Below are 15,617 nucleotides of genomic sequence, written 5' to 3'. Positions count from 1 at the left end.
GTAGATGTGAAACATGGGCTTCTCAACGTCACATAAATTAGAAGTGGCCCTAGAGTCAGTGAGTTGGCCTAACCCCTCCATGCCTGATGGACAACAGCAGAATTGAAGACAGAGCTATCCACTGAGGGTCTGCGTCTCTTCCAGACAACAGGACTGAACACCATGGTGTGCTCAGACAGCTGACAAGGGTTAGGAAGTGGAAGGTATGCAGCAGCAGCCCCCAGAGGAAATCCCTCTGCACAGAGTGGAATGGCATGGAGATTTTTCAACAGATGGCTCAGGTCGTGGGACCAAGGCTCCCAAGGGATGTTTTGGGATCTGACACTGATGAGAAAGTCTATCCAAAAGGGGGCAGTGCTCTACGTGCCTGAGCCACCTTGACACTTCAAGTGAGTTAGGGCTGAGCATCATTTTAGGGTTCTTTGGCCACAAGCTGTACAGTATCCAAGGAGACTCTTTGTGTTAACTCTTCCAGTGACATGCAGCCCTCTCCTCCACCAGCCATACAAACTCATACTGCCGAAGGCGCTAATTCCTGAACAGCAGCTCCCGAAAGATAGCCTATGCTCCAGACAGAAGAGAGCTTTGGCTGGAGGTGACCGTATTCCAGGTCCTGATCGGTTCTTGATAAAAGGCAGAGCGCCCCTGCGAGGGGGTTTGGAGGCCAACCACCCCCCAAGGTTTGTAAACAAGAGCTGCGTGTTGTAATTGAGGCCGTGCAGCACGTGAAGAAAAAAAAAATGTCGCCAACACACACCATTTAGAGGGTTCGATGCATAGGTATCTCTGCAGCTTCTGAAGGCAGCAGAGTCTCCACCTGGGAGCAAAGACACACCAACGCCTGAAGCCTAGAAGTTAACAGCACAGAAGTGAAGTCATTCAGCCCCTCAATGTTTGCGTGAGATCTTTGCCCAAGTAATCCAAATCTCACCCATCTCACTTTCTCTCCTGCAACTCCCTCTGCTGTGTTGCACTCAATGGGCTAAGTTCAAATTCGTGCATTACAGCCAGGGGTGGGATGGAGCAGCAATGAATGGGAAATTCGTTGCAAACAGCATCTTTTACAGAGGACTGCTGATTGCTAAGTAAATCAAGCAGATGGAAAGTAGGTGAGGCAGAGGCCATTCCATTTTTCGCTAGAAGTTGCAATGGTATCTGCCTTAACGATTTCTCATGGTAAAGCATCCCACAGAGCAATAAAAGTTAACAGTACTATAGAAGCCTTTCGATCTGCTATGTGGGAGTTTATGACTTGGGAAGAAAGCAATCTCAGATACGCAAAAATTGTTTCACATTGCTCAGATTTATATGTAGCATATTTGAGTGTTCTTCTAATCTTTGGTACAGGTGAAGACTCATGTCTAGAATTATAGAAACAAATAAACAGTTCACAGCTAATTCACTAGATAATAGGAAAGCCATATGTCCCAACTTATTTCATTTACTCTGTATTCTACCCCCATTTAACTCAATCAGTTAAGAAGCAGCTAAGAATAATGTAGGTCAATCTGCAAGTTTGTTCTATGTGCTTATCATTAGGTACAAGAAGAACATGTAAATTTAATACTGAAATCAACCTTTTATGAGTTTGAACCTGTACCCTTTATCATGCTTCCTTTGTTCAGGAATAATATTTTCCATACCATCTACTAATGTACAAGATCATTTTCTCCAAAACTCAAACCCCTTACACTCAGAATCAATCTTGTGGTTCATCTTTGCTCTGCCTCCAGTGTTTGAATCTCTGTTGTTTCCTGGTAACAAGAATTTGGCATAATGCTCACAATGATCTGACATCAACACTTACTTCTGGAAATCCAGGCACACCATATTGTAGCATTTTCCAATGTATTTGGGTTGTCACTTCCTTAAAGGGCTTGAACAGGTTGGTCAAGCAAGGACTGTTAAAGAATTATTTGTACAACAGTAATTTAACTACCAAGGCTTCTACAAAAGGACCTTCCAAACCTGTGACAACTATCATCTAGAAGGCAAAGGGCAGATGATGCATGGAAACACCACCACTTCCAAGCTCCCTCCAAGTCACACACTATCCCATTTGGGAACTCCATCACTATCCCTTCATTGGTGCTGGGTCAACATCCTGGAAACCCCTACCAAATCAACATTATGCTAGCAGTTTCACGACATGTACTACAGTGGTTCAAGAAGGCAGCTCACCACCAGCTTCTCAAGGGCAACAAGAACTGGAGAATAAATGCCAATAACATTCACATGCTGAGAATGAAACAGAGAAATTGATATTGACTTCTTAGATAATTACATTGTTTTGGGGTTTGTGGGGGTGATGAAATTAAGATGGGTTTGAAACAGGGAACAGGGCAGAATCTGAAAGAGTAGCTATGAACACAATAGAAAGAATTAAGGCCTATTTAACTAGATTAGAAATGCAAAATCTTAACCGAATAAGATCGGAGCTTGGGATGACAATCAAATGGAAGGTGAGAAAAAAAAGAAACAATGTTAGTTAGCCATAGCAAATAAACACTGCCAACATTTAGTATTTTTAAACCATTTTTTCACAGAAAGGGTTTAAAGAGTTACATTTAAGAGTTGTACTTCAAAGAAAAGTGCATTCACTTTTTTTTTAAAAAAAGCATCAATATGGTTAAAATGCTGATACTGTTTCCCCAAATACTGAAAAGAATAAAAATTTGTTAGCTTGTCTCAGTAATCCATAAGCACCCTCCCGCTTGCTGTGCTGAGGTTCCTGCTCTTGTTGACTGACCAGAGGTTACCTGACAGAACCTTCGCTCAGGTTACCAACACAGATAAGAGACACAAACAGGCACTCAGGTTTTAAACTGAAATTTGCAAAGGCAAACTTTCACTTGGTGCTGAAGGAGAATGTGGTGAGGCAGTTAACAGTCATTTTGTTTAAATCAAGCAACTCGCTGACGTGAGGAAAATGTGTTGCTTAGTATGCTCACAGGTAATGAATTAAAACAGCTTAAATAATTTAAAAAAAATCTGGCCACACCTCACCAGGTGCTGCGGTCTTCAAAAAAAAAATGGAGGATGAGCAAAAGACAATATCCAATTCAAATCAAGTCGGGGTTCAGGTGGGTGGGGGTAGGGGAAAGGTACTACAATTCCGCCCTTGGGATACATCAAATAAGAGGATTTGTGCAAATCTAAGCCAACATGTTAAGAGTGTAGGCTCCACTTACACTAGTGACCGAAGTCACTGAAAGTGAGAAGCCAAGGTAAACTTGGATTTACGCAATCCAAGTCTAGACATTATAATGAGGCAACAAAAATAAAGCTAACATAATTCTAGGATACGTATCTAGAAGAGTGACTATAATGAGGTTATATAAATCCATACTTGGGGGTACAGTATGCAGTCCTGGCACCAAGCCACAATGAGAAACCCCTAAAAATTGAACAGGTATAAAGAATTACAAGAGATTCTCCATACTGTAGAAGCTCCATTGTACCTATGCAAATAAAATACTAGATGATCTATAGAAACATACACCACAAGATTGAGTAACAAGTTGTAGAAGTTAGGCTCCACTCCTTATTATGTCAGTTGTGGAATGGCATCCAGTGAACCTCAAACTGGGCTAAGAAAAATAACTGGGGGGGGGGGGCAAAAGGAGAATGGGGAACAGCTTTGGGATGATTATTGGGAGCCTGCCACTTTAAGACAAGATTGCCAAGTAATTCCTACGGCATTGGGTCAAATGAAAAAAGTGCACAAGGCTTTCTTTATGAATGCAGCTGTGACACTGGTTCCCTTCTACGTAAATCAGTCAAAAATTACTAGGAATTCGCTCAACAGGATGACTGAAAAGTAAACTACATTGCTCTGAAACAAGTTATTGTAGTCAGACTATTATTTCTCTCAAGGTAACATTACACTAAAGATAGAAATTTCAAAAACAAAATTGGTGTTCACAGGGATGCCGGTGTACCAGCTACATGCAGGCACTGCCTATGCAATCAGTCAAATATTTTCCCAAAAAACAGTGTACTTTATGATAAAGAAAGATTTCAAGTTCACACCTTGTCATTATATACTGTCAGTTGTCCGTATAAAAACACACAAACAGTATGTTGTCCTTGCCAATACACCTTATCTCTGTAAACATACATTGTGTCACGCACGGACAAAGTACACTCTGCTGAACATTAAGGTTTAGTGATTTGTGAACTAACTCTGGTGACCTTTCCTAAAGGGAGACAGCCATGCACAAACACACACTAATTATTCTTAGACCTGATTTGCTCCCACTGTAAATTCTCTGATCTCTTATACAAAAAAGGGACAAAGTTTTTATTAAGAGAAAGTGCAATTGAATGCATGGTTTACAATGATGCATTTTCTTTTGGTACGACCAATATGCCACTCTAAGCGAGATAACCAACCAGATACCTTGACAAATCATGCTTAATCAGCAGGAAGTGCCACACTGTCATTTTGTTTCAAGAATTTGTTAAGTATGTGCAAAACTCAACAGTGAGAACCATACTAGAACAATTTGCCTTTTTTAAAATTGTATCTTTAACTTCATAAAACATCACTTCACAGGAGTTTTATTAAACAAAATTTGACACTGAACTACGCAAGGAGATGTTAGGATAGGTGACCAAAAGCTTTGTCAAAGAGGTGAATTTTCAGGAAGGGTCCTAAAGGGGTACAGCAAGGTAGAGGCAAAGAGGGTTTTAAGGAGGGGATTCTAGAGCCTAGGCCCTAGGCAAAAGGCATGGAAAATAATGGAGTGATTAAAATCCGAGGTAAACAACAGGACAGAATTGGAGGAGTGCAGAGAGTTGTGGGCTGGAGGAGTTTACAGAGAAAGGGAGGGGCTAGCCCATGGAGGGATTTGAGAACCAAGGTTGAGAATTTTAAAATCAAAGCGTGGCCAGACCAGGAGCCAATGTAGGTCAGCAAGCACAAAGGTGATGGGGGCAGCATGATTTGATGCAAGTTAGCATGTAGGCAGAAGAATTTTGGGTGAGATCAAGTTTATGGAGAGTATTGCAATAGGCAAGTCCAGAGGTAAGAAAGGCATGGATGAGGGTTACAGCAGATGAAACTGAGGCATGGGTGAACCTTATGGATGTGCAAAAAAGGTGCTCTTGGTATTGGAGCTCATCTCAGAGCCAAATAGGATGCTACGGTTATGAGTGGTCTGGTTCAACCAGTGACGGTGACCAGGAGGAGGAATGGAGTCAGTAGTTTGGGAATGGAGTTTGTGGCAGGGACAAAAAGCAATAGCTTCAATTTTCCCAACATTTAGATGGAGGAAATTTCTCCTCATTCAGTAGTGACTGACAGCCGAGCAGCGTGACAAATCAAACACAGTAAAGAGATTATTGAGTGGTGAAGCTTGAGATAGTGCTGGGGATTGTTCCACATGAGCACTGTGTTTTCAGGTGATGTTGCTAAGGGACATCAAGTAGATGGGAAATAGGAGGGGTCAAAGGTAGATCCTTAGGAGACTCCAGAGGTAACAACAAGAGCAGGAAGAGAAGCCATTGCAGGTGTTATCCTGGCCAAGACTGGATATATTAGAACAAAGCTGGCTGAGGGCAGTTCCAACCAGCTGGACAACACAGAGGGTCTGTTAGAGGAGGATTACATGAGTAAAGATGGAGACAGTTTGAGAAAGATGAGCTGGGATTGTTTACCAGTCAAAAAGGATGCCATAATCATGCAAGTTGCATAGTTTTTCATTTCTGAACTTATAATTTTTTTCAGTCAAGCTGACCAAACCACGGACACTTCATCCAATAACTTTCAGCAGGCTGGTACCCACCAAGGTTCATTAATATTTTACTTCCAGACATTGTGTTGGTGTTCCAAAGCCATGTCCTTAGCAAAGTTTAATTTCTAGATGTTTGCTTCGGCCTTATCCTACAACAGTATACTGTGTAGCATTGGAGATCAGTGTGTTGGATTTGAACCCAGGTACCAAACTGATTAATGTTTCCCCATTTCTGTCAGCTGTAAAGGTCTGAAGAAATGGTCCCAGCAGTCTCAAGTTCCAAGTGTGGGTTTGTGCTGGCAATGCAACAAGTGCACAATTTACATAAATTTGCATCAATTTGGCATTGTCACTTTGGAGAGGGCAGAAGGATGGCAGAAATGGAACACCTGTAGAGCAGCTGAGCATATATTTGATTGGGTTGAAGAATGTTGTTTGATCACATTAAAGGCAGTTTTATTCTGCATCCAATCACACTTTCTCTGAGCAGGAAGCACTTGGTGCCCATAGTGAAAGCCAATGGAACATCCCATTAGCCTGCATTAATATCCTTCATCTTTGTGAAATAAAAACTTACCAAGTAGAACATATTACTTGTGGCTCATGTTCTAAGTCAAGCCCGCCTCCAAAGTCTGATACATAGAAAAGAGCTTCTGCATTTTTAAAAAGTATATTCTATAGCTATCATAAGCAACTCATATAAGGGAAAAATCATTAAATAAACTGAACTCTTGCAGGCAATGGAATGTCAGAGCATGTTAACCCACTACTGTTGTTATAGGCTCTTTTTCTGAGTTTCAGAGTTCACATATCACCATTACAGTAAGACTCAAATAATTATTACATCTGATGACAACCATCTACATTTAGAAAATAATATATTCAAGGGAAAATTCAGGAAATAGATGACAGAAATGTGGATATCTGATCTAGTGTTTTCAGGTGATTTTGCCAAGCAGCAGCATGTCAATGAGGGGAAAAAAAGAGGGGGGTGGGGCGAAGGCTAGATCTTTGGGGGACTCCAGAGGTAGCACAGCATCAGGTCAAGAGGAAAAGATATTGCAGGAGATTCTTTGGCTACAATTCAACAGGTAAAAGTGGCTCCAGGCAAAGACAGTCCCATTTAGATGGACAATGAAGAAGGATGAAGGTGGGGAGGAGCAGGAAGAGATAGTTTGCCACAGAACAAGTCACATAGTGACTATTTTTACTTAGTTCTGTTGAAGAGTCATATGGACTCGAAACGGTAACTGTGTTCCCCTCCGCAGATGCTGCCAGACCTGCTGAGTTTTTCCAGGTATTTTTATTTTTGTTTTGGATTTCCAGCATCCGCAGTTTTTTGCTTTTATTTAAGTCATATAGTGTGTCCATTGAGATTTTCATTTGATTGACTGAAACATCTCATCAGTGCCAGTGTGCAAACTGAGATTAGCTTGTGTTTTCACTGGCATTGATTTGGAACACAAGCAAGTTTGAACATATTGCATTGTGAATGCTGGATTTTAGCCTATTTCCAGCACAATCTAGACTGTTCTGATATAAATTTGAGGCGTGAAAGCAGGCAGGAAATGTACATTAATATGTTGAGACACAAGTATAATAAAGATCATTTATAAATCACTGTCTTGGTTTCTATTCTGCAGTTACTATGCCCACATACCAAGCTTTCGCAAGGAATTCTTGCCAGCTTGTTTTAGACTAATAGCTTTTGCCTGTTTTAAAAACTTCTTTTCTTGCTGATTCATTAAACAGCAAGAAAGCCAACACTTTTATTTCCACAAGAACTGGGGAGTCATTCATCATCAGCTAGCTGCAGAAAAAAATGACTAAACTTTAAGCAGTCAAGCAAGTATAAATGCTGTTCAAAATGGAACAAATGGACATCACTTTTGTGTTCTTTTTCATTACCAATTGCATCAGAAGCACTTTGCAAACATTTGAAAGATCTGACTTTGGTTCCTCTGATCAGGATCATCACCGATAGCAAAGTCAAATCTCTCTAATGGTCAGTGGCTCCCATTAGTTGTGTGTGGTTTTACGTCCACCATCTTGGCTTTGCTCACTGTCTTGTTTATAAATCCAATTCTTAGTTTGCGTGATAATACAGTTCCATAATATAAAAGGGCTGTTAATCATTCACGAGTGAATTGCTGCCACCAGTGAAGAGATCTTTAACAGCTAGATTAGGGGAGGTCCAAAGGTACAATGCACCGATGTACCAAAAGGGTACATCAAAATAGCACAGATTGGTAGAACTCAGTCTCATGTGCTTCACCACATTTCAGTCAGATGGTTGGAGCATGGGGGTGGGGGTTCCACTCCAGTTTGGTGGAGCCAGCTTCACGTGAGAAAACTTTAGTTGCTAACTGTCGAGTCTAGATTTTGAATGGGGATTTTCAGAAATTCCTACAATTGTATGAAGAGGATTTTAGCTTCTTAAATAAAAAGTTCTACTTCTCTCACATTACATTTGTGTCTCAATGTAGGCCATTGGGTTACAAGGCTTTAAATGAATTTTGAGCAGCAAAGCTAAGCCACAGAACTCAAGCCATGAACCCATGCCTTCCCAGCTCTGTCCCACTCTGGCCTTGGTAAAACCGGGGGTAGGGTGGGGGGCGGTGGTGGAGTCTATCTGCCTTTGCTCTGCAATGAAAACAATGTTGCACTGTCTCCTTTATATATTTTAAACATCTAAACTCTGAAACGGAGAGCACGACATGGATATTATTTTGTAAATCAACATGACCTACACCAGAAAACCTAGCTATCCAGAGGCAACCACCTAACTTCAAGAACAGTTATAAATGAGTGAATCTTAAAGCAGCGGGAGGACATTATCTGCTTAGGTGCTTTGTGAAGACAGATTCACTATTGCATTTTTACATCTACATTAAGTTGAATGTTTTTTTTTGTGTTATCAACCTGCATTCCACAAGTTAGGGTTGGGTCGCATTCCCATTTCAAGTTTCAATTTGCAGCGTTGGGTTTCTCCGCGTCACTTAATTGCATTAAAGCACTGATCACTATTTTCCCTTTTCATGTATTACATTGTAGCACAATATTTTGCTCCCCTATCTAAATTCATCTATTTGTATATGCAACTAACATCTGCCAAACACAGAAAAATCAGAAAAACAGATAAAGGACCAACTCACGATTAAAAACTCTCATTCCATTTGTTAACTGAATTAACTACATCATGTGACTTCTTATTTGACTAGTCCAGTTCCTTGCAAAGGGAACCATTTTGGAATTTGTGCCACTCGATGCCAGCTTGAAACACAAACATTTTGAGGTTGGTGTTTCGAGCTTTGCAATGGAATTGAATTTGAGCTCAAAATGACTTTTGGGGGAAAAAAAGCAGGCTCTGTTTGTTGACAGCTAGTTTCCTCGAAACTGAATTTGACTAGTACAAAAGCCATGCCCCTCCTATCAGAATGGTAAAGGAGTTGTTGTCAACAAGCCTTTGTAGCTTGCTCTGCAAGTTTAACAACTTAACCCTTAGACAACTGAAGTGGATTTTTAGCTGATGGGACTATTATGGCCAAGGGATCTGACGGTAAGCTGGTCAATCAGTAGAGGAATAATATAGAATATAAAAACCTTGTAACAAGCAGATCATGATAAATGCAACTAAAAATTGCAAACATATTCCAGTTTGCAGTATACAAAAGGTACAGCCAAAATAGTATGAAACATGCAAGAAGATTGCCACCTTCAGGAATGACGTGACAAAGATTATATAAGGTGCACACATATACTGATTGCATCAGCACTGGCCAAACAGAGCACTCCTGATGCAGACAATAACCCAACCAATAAACCCTGCTTCCTTTTAACTGATTTATTAGTGGAAGAGAAAGATTCACAATGAAGCCAGGAAAGCATTGTAGAATCTACTCCCTTAATTTCAAGCCACTTCATTCAAGTTCTCTGAAGATGCAATTTTTCTCCCCCTTAGTGCTCAGTTTGCCTTATTATTTACATCACTTAATTGAAGGAGGAGACTGCACATCCATTAACGAAAGTTAGAGTGGGGAGCATGCCTATCATAGCATGAATGAGCATCTTCTCTGCTCTGATGCCATGTACTTCAAGATGCTAATTTTACTTTGGGGTAGGGAGGGAGGAAGAGAGAAAGAACCCTTGGCAAATCCATTCTCTTTGATGACCACTGTGGATGTAACCGATTCGGATAGTTTAATTCTCCTACTTAGTAGACTTAAACTCATCTCTTCTCATTCCTCCAACAGCCCACCCACCCCTAACATCCACCATCCATCCCTTACAACTTGTCTTGAAGCATTTAGGTACAATATCATCAGCACCAGTGAGCTGACATATGTTGGGATATTTGTGCTTTGCGTAATGACAAATATTTAAGAAAAAAACTAATGTCAAACTTGGTTGCTGTGAATGCCATTTGCAACCTCAATTAACACTTTAAAAGGACAAGGGCAGCTTCTGGCAATCTCAATGTCAGGTTTCTAACAACATCACATACTTCTATTTCTTCAACTTGTGTATTGAATATTTCCTCCATATGCAAATAGAAGAGTGAAGAAATTATAAGTACACATGTCCAAATTTATTACATTGTTTTTAGTGTGCAAATTTTCTTGTGTAAATTAAGTACCTCTAAACAGAAGAGTTAGAAGTGAGCTTCAAAATCTATATTGCTATGGGTACTTATTCCACCTTTAGGATTTACTCATCTACTTCACCTCACCACCAACATCCCCCTCATCCATAATCTCACATTAAGGGTTGCCTTCTCCCAGGTTTTCCTTGCCATAAGCTCCATCCAACATGAACTTAAATAGAACTGGAGACAGACACAAGCTCACAAACTGATCACTCCATCCTTACTAAACTTTAACGACTCCTTCCCCATTGCAAAGCACTCATGTTAAGACTTCAAATTGCTCCACAAGTGAGAATGACAAGATTGGACAGAATCCTTGATTTTGTATAACAAAGATGATATAAAATCAATTGTTCAAGAACTTAGGCTGTAGTTGCTTACGTCGCTGGGTCCTTCATTATGGAAAGGGTACAAAGGAAATGAAAATTGTGCCACATCAATTGACTAGAATATAACTGTCAGTAAAAAGACAAGCTTGCATTCATATAGCATCTTTCATGACCACTGAATGTCCCAAAACACTCCATAGCCAATGAAGTATCTTCTGAAGTGTAGGGCAGAATTTTACGGCCCCATCACAGCAGTGGCAGGAATGGAAAATGCGGTGAGCCATTCAAAAGTCCACTGACTTCAGCGGGACCAGAAAATCCCGCCATCGGAAAGGGCCATAAAATTCCACCCAAAATCACTGACATAATGTAGGAAACACAGCAGCCAGTCAGCTCCCATGAAGAGCAATGGATACTGACCACAGTCTGTTTTTGTGATGTTGACTGAGGGATAAAAATTGGCCAGTTCACCAGGAATAACTCTCCTTCTCTTCAAAGTAGTGCCGTGAGATTTCTTACTTCAACCTGACAGGCAGATGAGGCCTCTGTTTAACCTCTCATCTGAAAGACTGCATCTCTGACAGTGCAGAACTCCCTCAAAACTTCACTGGAGTTTCAGCCCTCATTCTTAAGTCCTGAAGTGAGACTTGAACCGCCAAATTTAAGACTCAGACTTGAGGGTGTTACCAACAGCCATGGCTGACACACCAAGGCAAGAAGGTTAAGAAAAAGATTAACTTTCATGGAATCCTCTGCTACAAACTATTGTTAGAGCAGAGATTGTGAATTCTTAATAAAGGGTGATTAGATAACATTGTGCAAGCAAAAGGAATATTAAAAGGTGTAGGAAGCGAAGGGAGTCGGAGGTGAAAAACTAGGGGTGAAATGGCCCGTTTTTATCCGTATTCTTCAGTTCTATGTCCTGCAGACTGTGTTCTTTGAAATCTCTGCACGCCTATCCCTCTTCTATCAATTGATTGCATAACAGTCAGCTATCACATTCTTGCAGTCTGCAACTCCCTAAACTTTGCTACCATTCTTCCCATCTTCAAAAGTCTCCTCAAAAACTTAAGTCATCTTGTTTAATTTCTCTCCTACTTCCTACTGAGCATCTATCACACTCCCTATAAAGTGCCCCAGAGTTCTAGTTACTTGAAATGTGCAAAATAAATGTATCTGATCATGGTTGTTGTTGAACCTGCCTACGAGGAGAAAATTTGAGAAATACTCATTTGTGCTCTAGTGGGCATTTTATAAGTGCAGCTAACACCCAGCTAGTTGTAGTCATCATTTACCTTTGAACTCCATGGAGTATTTAATGTGCAAAACAGCCAAATTAAGTTAGGACAGATTCAGGTGCATTACATAACAAGTAGGGTGGGTAGACTTGAAAAGCTGGAACTGAACAATAAATTCTGAAGCCCTGAAGGAATGCTCATTATCAATCCAATATCCTTAAAAACAATGAAGGAAAACAGCACCTTTACTAAACTGCTATATATATTTACAGGCTTGGAGGGCGAAGGTTATAAGTTTATAAGTTCAGGTACTTTGCAAAAGGTGAAGTGAAAATTAGGCTCAACAGGATCTGATTATGCCTCATGGGCAACTCCCTATTGACTTTCGTAGAAATTGTTTGACTTTATTAAATATTTGTTTAAATATGCTTCTCAAGGGCAATTTGGGGTGGGCAACAATGCCTATTATCCCATGAAAGAATAAAAACATTGACACAATCCAAATGCCTGTACTAGGAACATAGGAACCATGTCTGGTCCAAAACAATCACTAATGTGCATGCATCTTTCAGGCTTCACATGCTTTGACTGCAATGTGGACAACTTGAGAACCAAGAGAAGCTGATGATCCTTTACCTATCTTGTAATCGGAATGCACGGTGAAAACCATTTGGTTTACAATACAACTAGCGCGCATAAATGTATTGCATTCAAAAACAATAGCTGTAAGACATTAAATATAAAATGTCCACTTCTTGAAAAGCTCATGTCAATTGTGTTGAAATTATTTACAAAGTACTGTAACAAAACAAGGTGGTTTCACAAAAAGAACTGGAGGAAACTGACAAACCAACCTCTAGTTTTCCCCATTTTATAACATCCAAGGTCCATTAGAATTGCTTGCAATGCAATGGGTCAGCAACGGATGACAGAGGGCACTGCTAGCATTCTCAAAAGGGGACATCCACTTTTTCTAGCAAAACACTTGAAATGTAACAAATGCAGCATGTTGATATTCACTAACCTAGAGTAGTAAAGTAACACATTTCAAGAAATATGGGCATCATACAGTACATAATTGTTTAAAATGTCAAAGATAGGGTGGAGGCAAATTACCATCTAAAGTAGTAAACCACTTCAAATTACTGAGTAGGATATGAAATCTACATTAAAGTATTACATTTAATCTGTGCGCTAACAATACTGATTCATCTAAAATTAAGTGTACCAAGATTGCTAAACATTGATTAATTTTTTTAAAATGTCTTTTTATTTTTAGAGCTTTAAAGACTGTACTTCAGAAATACCTCTTCAAATGTTGCTCCAATTCCCAAAATAGCACTTTGATGGCCATTCTGTCTCGGCCCCGAGCACGAAGAACTGTATTTTTCATTGATAAAGTCTTACGTTGCATGATCCAAGGGACAAATCTACACACAACACTCCAACGTACAAAATTCTGAGACACAAGGCATATTCTCTAAGGTACAGCACTATGCATTTCACAGGATGATCAGAAAACACAAACAGGTTGTAATGTCCAGAACACACATGCACATTGTAAAGCCTGCAGGTTTTCAATGCACTGATAAACTCATTTGCTTCTTACACGCAAGATTGTTCCACACACTTTCCCAGCTGGATACTAGCAACTGAGAAAAAACAAGAGGCAGGCAATGACGTCACTGCACTTGGATCACCTGACCTACAGTTACATAAACTATCACCAGAGATTAGACTCTTTATGATGAGCGATTATACAACCCAGTGAGCACAGACTCACTAACCAAGACATAGTAAGTCCTGTAACTTAGTGGTTTTTGATGTGAATGAAATTTATTCAGCTTCCCGCTCAACTCTTTAAAAAAAACTATTAGATCAGGTATATTTCTGTACAGATATGAACAGTTAAGAGTGCTTGCTCAAGAGAACTCCGTAACAAATATAAAAGGAAAGATTATTTTTTCAAATGCATTGTGCAGAGATCTAAGATATGGGCTCAGTCATGATCCCTTCTCATAAGTGCTCTCAATATAATAGGTGCTATAAAAATGCAAATTCTATGTATTAAAACACCCCATTTCACATGAGTGCTATCAAACAAAATTTGACATCGAGCTTCACAAGGAGGTATTAGACCAGGTGAACAAAAGGTTGGCCAAAGAGACAGGTTTTAAGGAGCATCTTAAAGGAGGAGCAAGGTGAAGTGGGTTGGGGAGTGAAATCTAGATCTTAGGGCCTAGGCAGGTGAGGGCACGCCACCAATGGAGGAAAGGTGAAAGCCGTAGATGCACAAGAGACCAGAATTGGAGTCCAGAGATCTGAGAGACTTGTACGGTTGGAGCAGGTTACAGAGATAAGGAGAGGTGAGGCCATGGAGGGATTTGAAATCAAGGATGAAATGTTTTTTAAAAATCAAGGCATTGGCAGACCAGGAGCCAGGTCATCGAGCTCAAGGGTGATGAGGGAACGGGACTTGAGCGAGTCAGGATACAAAGAGCGAAATTTTGGACTAGGCATGCAGAATGCACGATGAATTGCTGGTCCATGGGGCTGGTGTGGACAGGTAAAAGAGACCATTACCAATTTCACCATGTCTGGTCCTGAATGCATATCCCTTTCCATGTTTTAGCCCAGCCCAGTTAACTTTGGAAGTAACCGAATTCACACACAGGCACGCACATTTACCCGAGGGGGGTGGGGGGGGGGCAGACAGAGGAATGTTCAAAAATTCAAGTTCAACCCTGTCTATGCATATGCTTCCCAGCACATCACTGGATAGTGAACTAGACAGGAAAACCGGGGCCAACGAGAATTCTCCCACTGCCAGTCACATTAACCGCCTATACTAAATTTAGACTGCCCTTAGTCTTTATTACTTAGCAGCACAGCACTCAATATATTTATCTACTTAACTACTTAAGGGCAGCATAGAAAACAAAATCTAATACAACGTCAACCAACATGTCATCGTATTTATTCTAGTTCACCAGTAAACCCCAGTAAAGACTGCCTTGGCCAGCAATACTGTTACAAGAGGGGAAGAAAGTAACAAATAACCCAAAGCTCGAGAGAAAGAAAATGATTAGTTCCATGATGTAGTAACTATCTAAACACAAGACTTATCAGACCCTGTTCACACTAGAGTTCTAAATGAACATTTGGGAGTCAAGTGGAAATATGAACAATATGGCAAAGTGAGTCGCTGTGTAAAATAACTACCTCGGGCCACTAACTGTAAAAGGCCCCTGCAGTGCACAGCATTGCTTTCTTACCTGACAAATTCTAAGAATTCAGCACCAGGCTGTGCTTTCTCTTTTGTCCCAAACCATCCAGGGGCTTATGTAAAGTGACAGATTGCAGAGAGACAAAATACAACTGCCTATACAATATGACATCAAATCGGTCAGTCATAAACAACAGAGAACAGCTGGAAAGACAGAGATACCAAACACTAATTATTGCAAACTTAATCCACTGAATCAGATTTTAAAATTTATATCAGCAGCATAGTTTTGTTTTGCCATCCTGGCTCCTGCCAAAAGACAGATGTAGCTCTTAAAATGTTATTAGACTACAGATTTGCATTTGACAAGACCAGTGAAACGCAATGAAACGACACAGGATCAGGAGGACCTGTTTGCATCAATTCAAACAACATGGCTTA

At 40.3% G+C, this 15,617-nt stretch overlaps 1 protein-coding gene across 1 annotated transcript in view; it reads right to left on the bottom strand.

The window, feature by feature from the left end:
• The window catches only part of LOC144691429 (TSC22 domain family protein 1-like), a 48,907-nt gene extending 35,323 nt beyond the window's left edge, over window positions 1-13,584 (bottom strand). Inside the window, exon 1 of the mRNA XM_078559516.1 lies at window positions 13,258-13,584. Within this exon, the coding sequence (XP_078415642.1) occupies window positions 13,258-13,364 (107 nt within the window). The 5' untranslated portion in view covers window positions 13,365-13,584. The remainder of the gene's footprint in view (window positions 1-13,257) is intronic.
• Window positions 13,585-15,617: the final 2,033 nt, after the last annotated feature.

This window comes from Cetorhinus maximus, chromosome 16, assembly GCF_964194155.1.
Source record: "Cetorhinus maximus chromosome 16, sCetMax3.hap1.1, whole genome shotgun sequence".
Classification (NCBI taxonomy): domain Eukaryota; kingdom Metazoa; phylum Chordata; class Chondrichthyes; order Lamniformes; family Cetorhinidae; genus Cetorhinus; species Cetorhinus maximus.
This window is presented reverse-complemented; position numbering and strand designations above follow the sequence as displayed.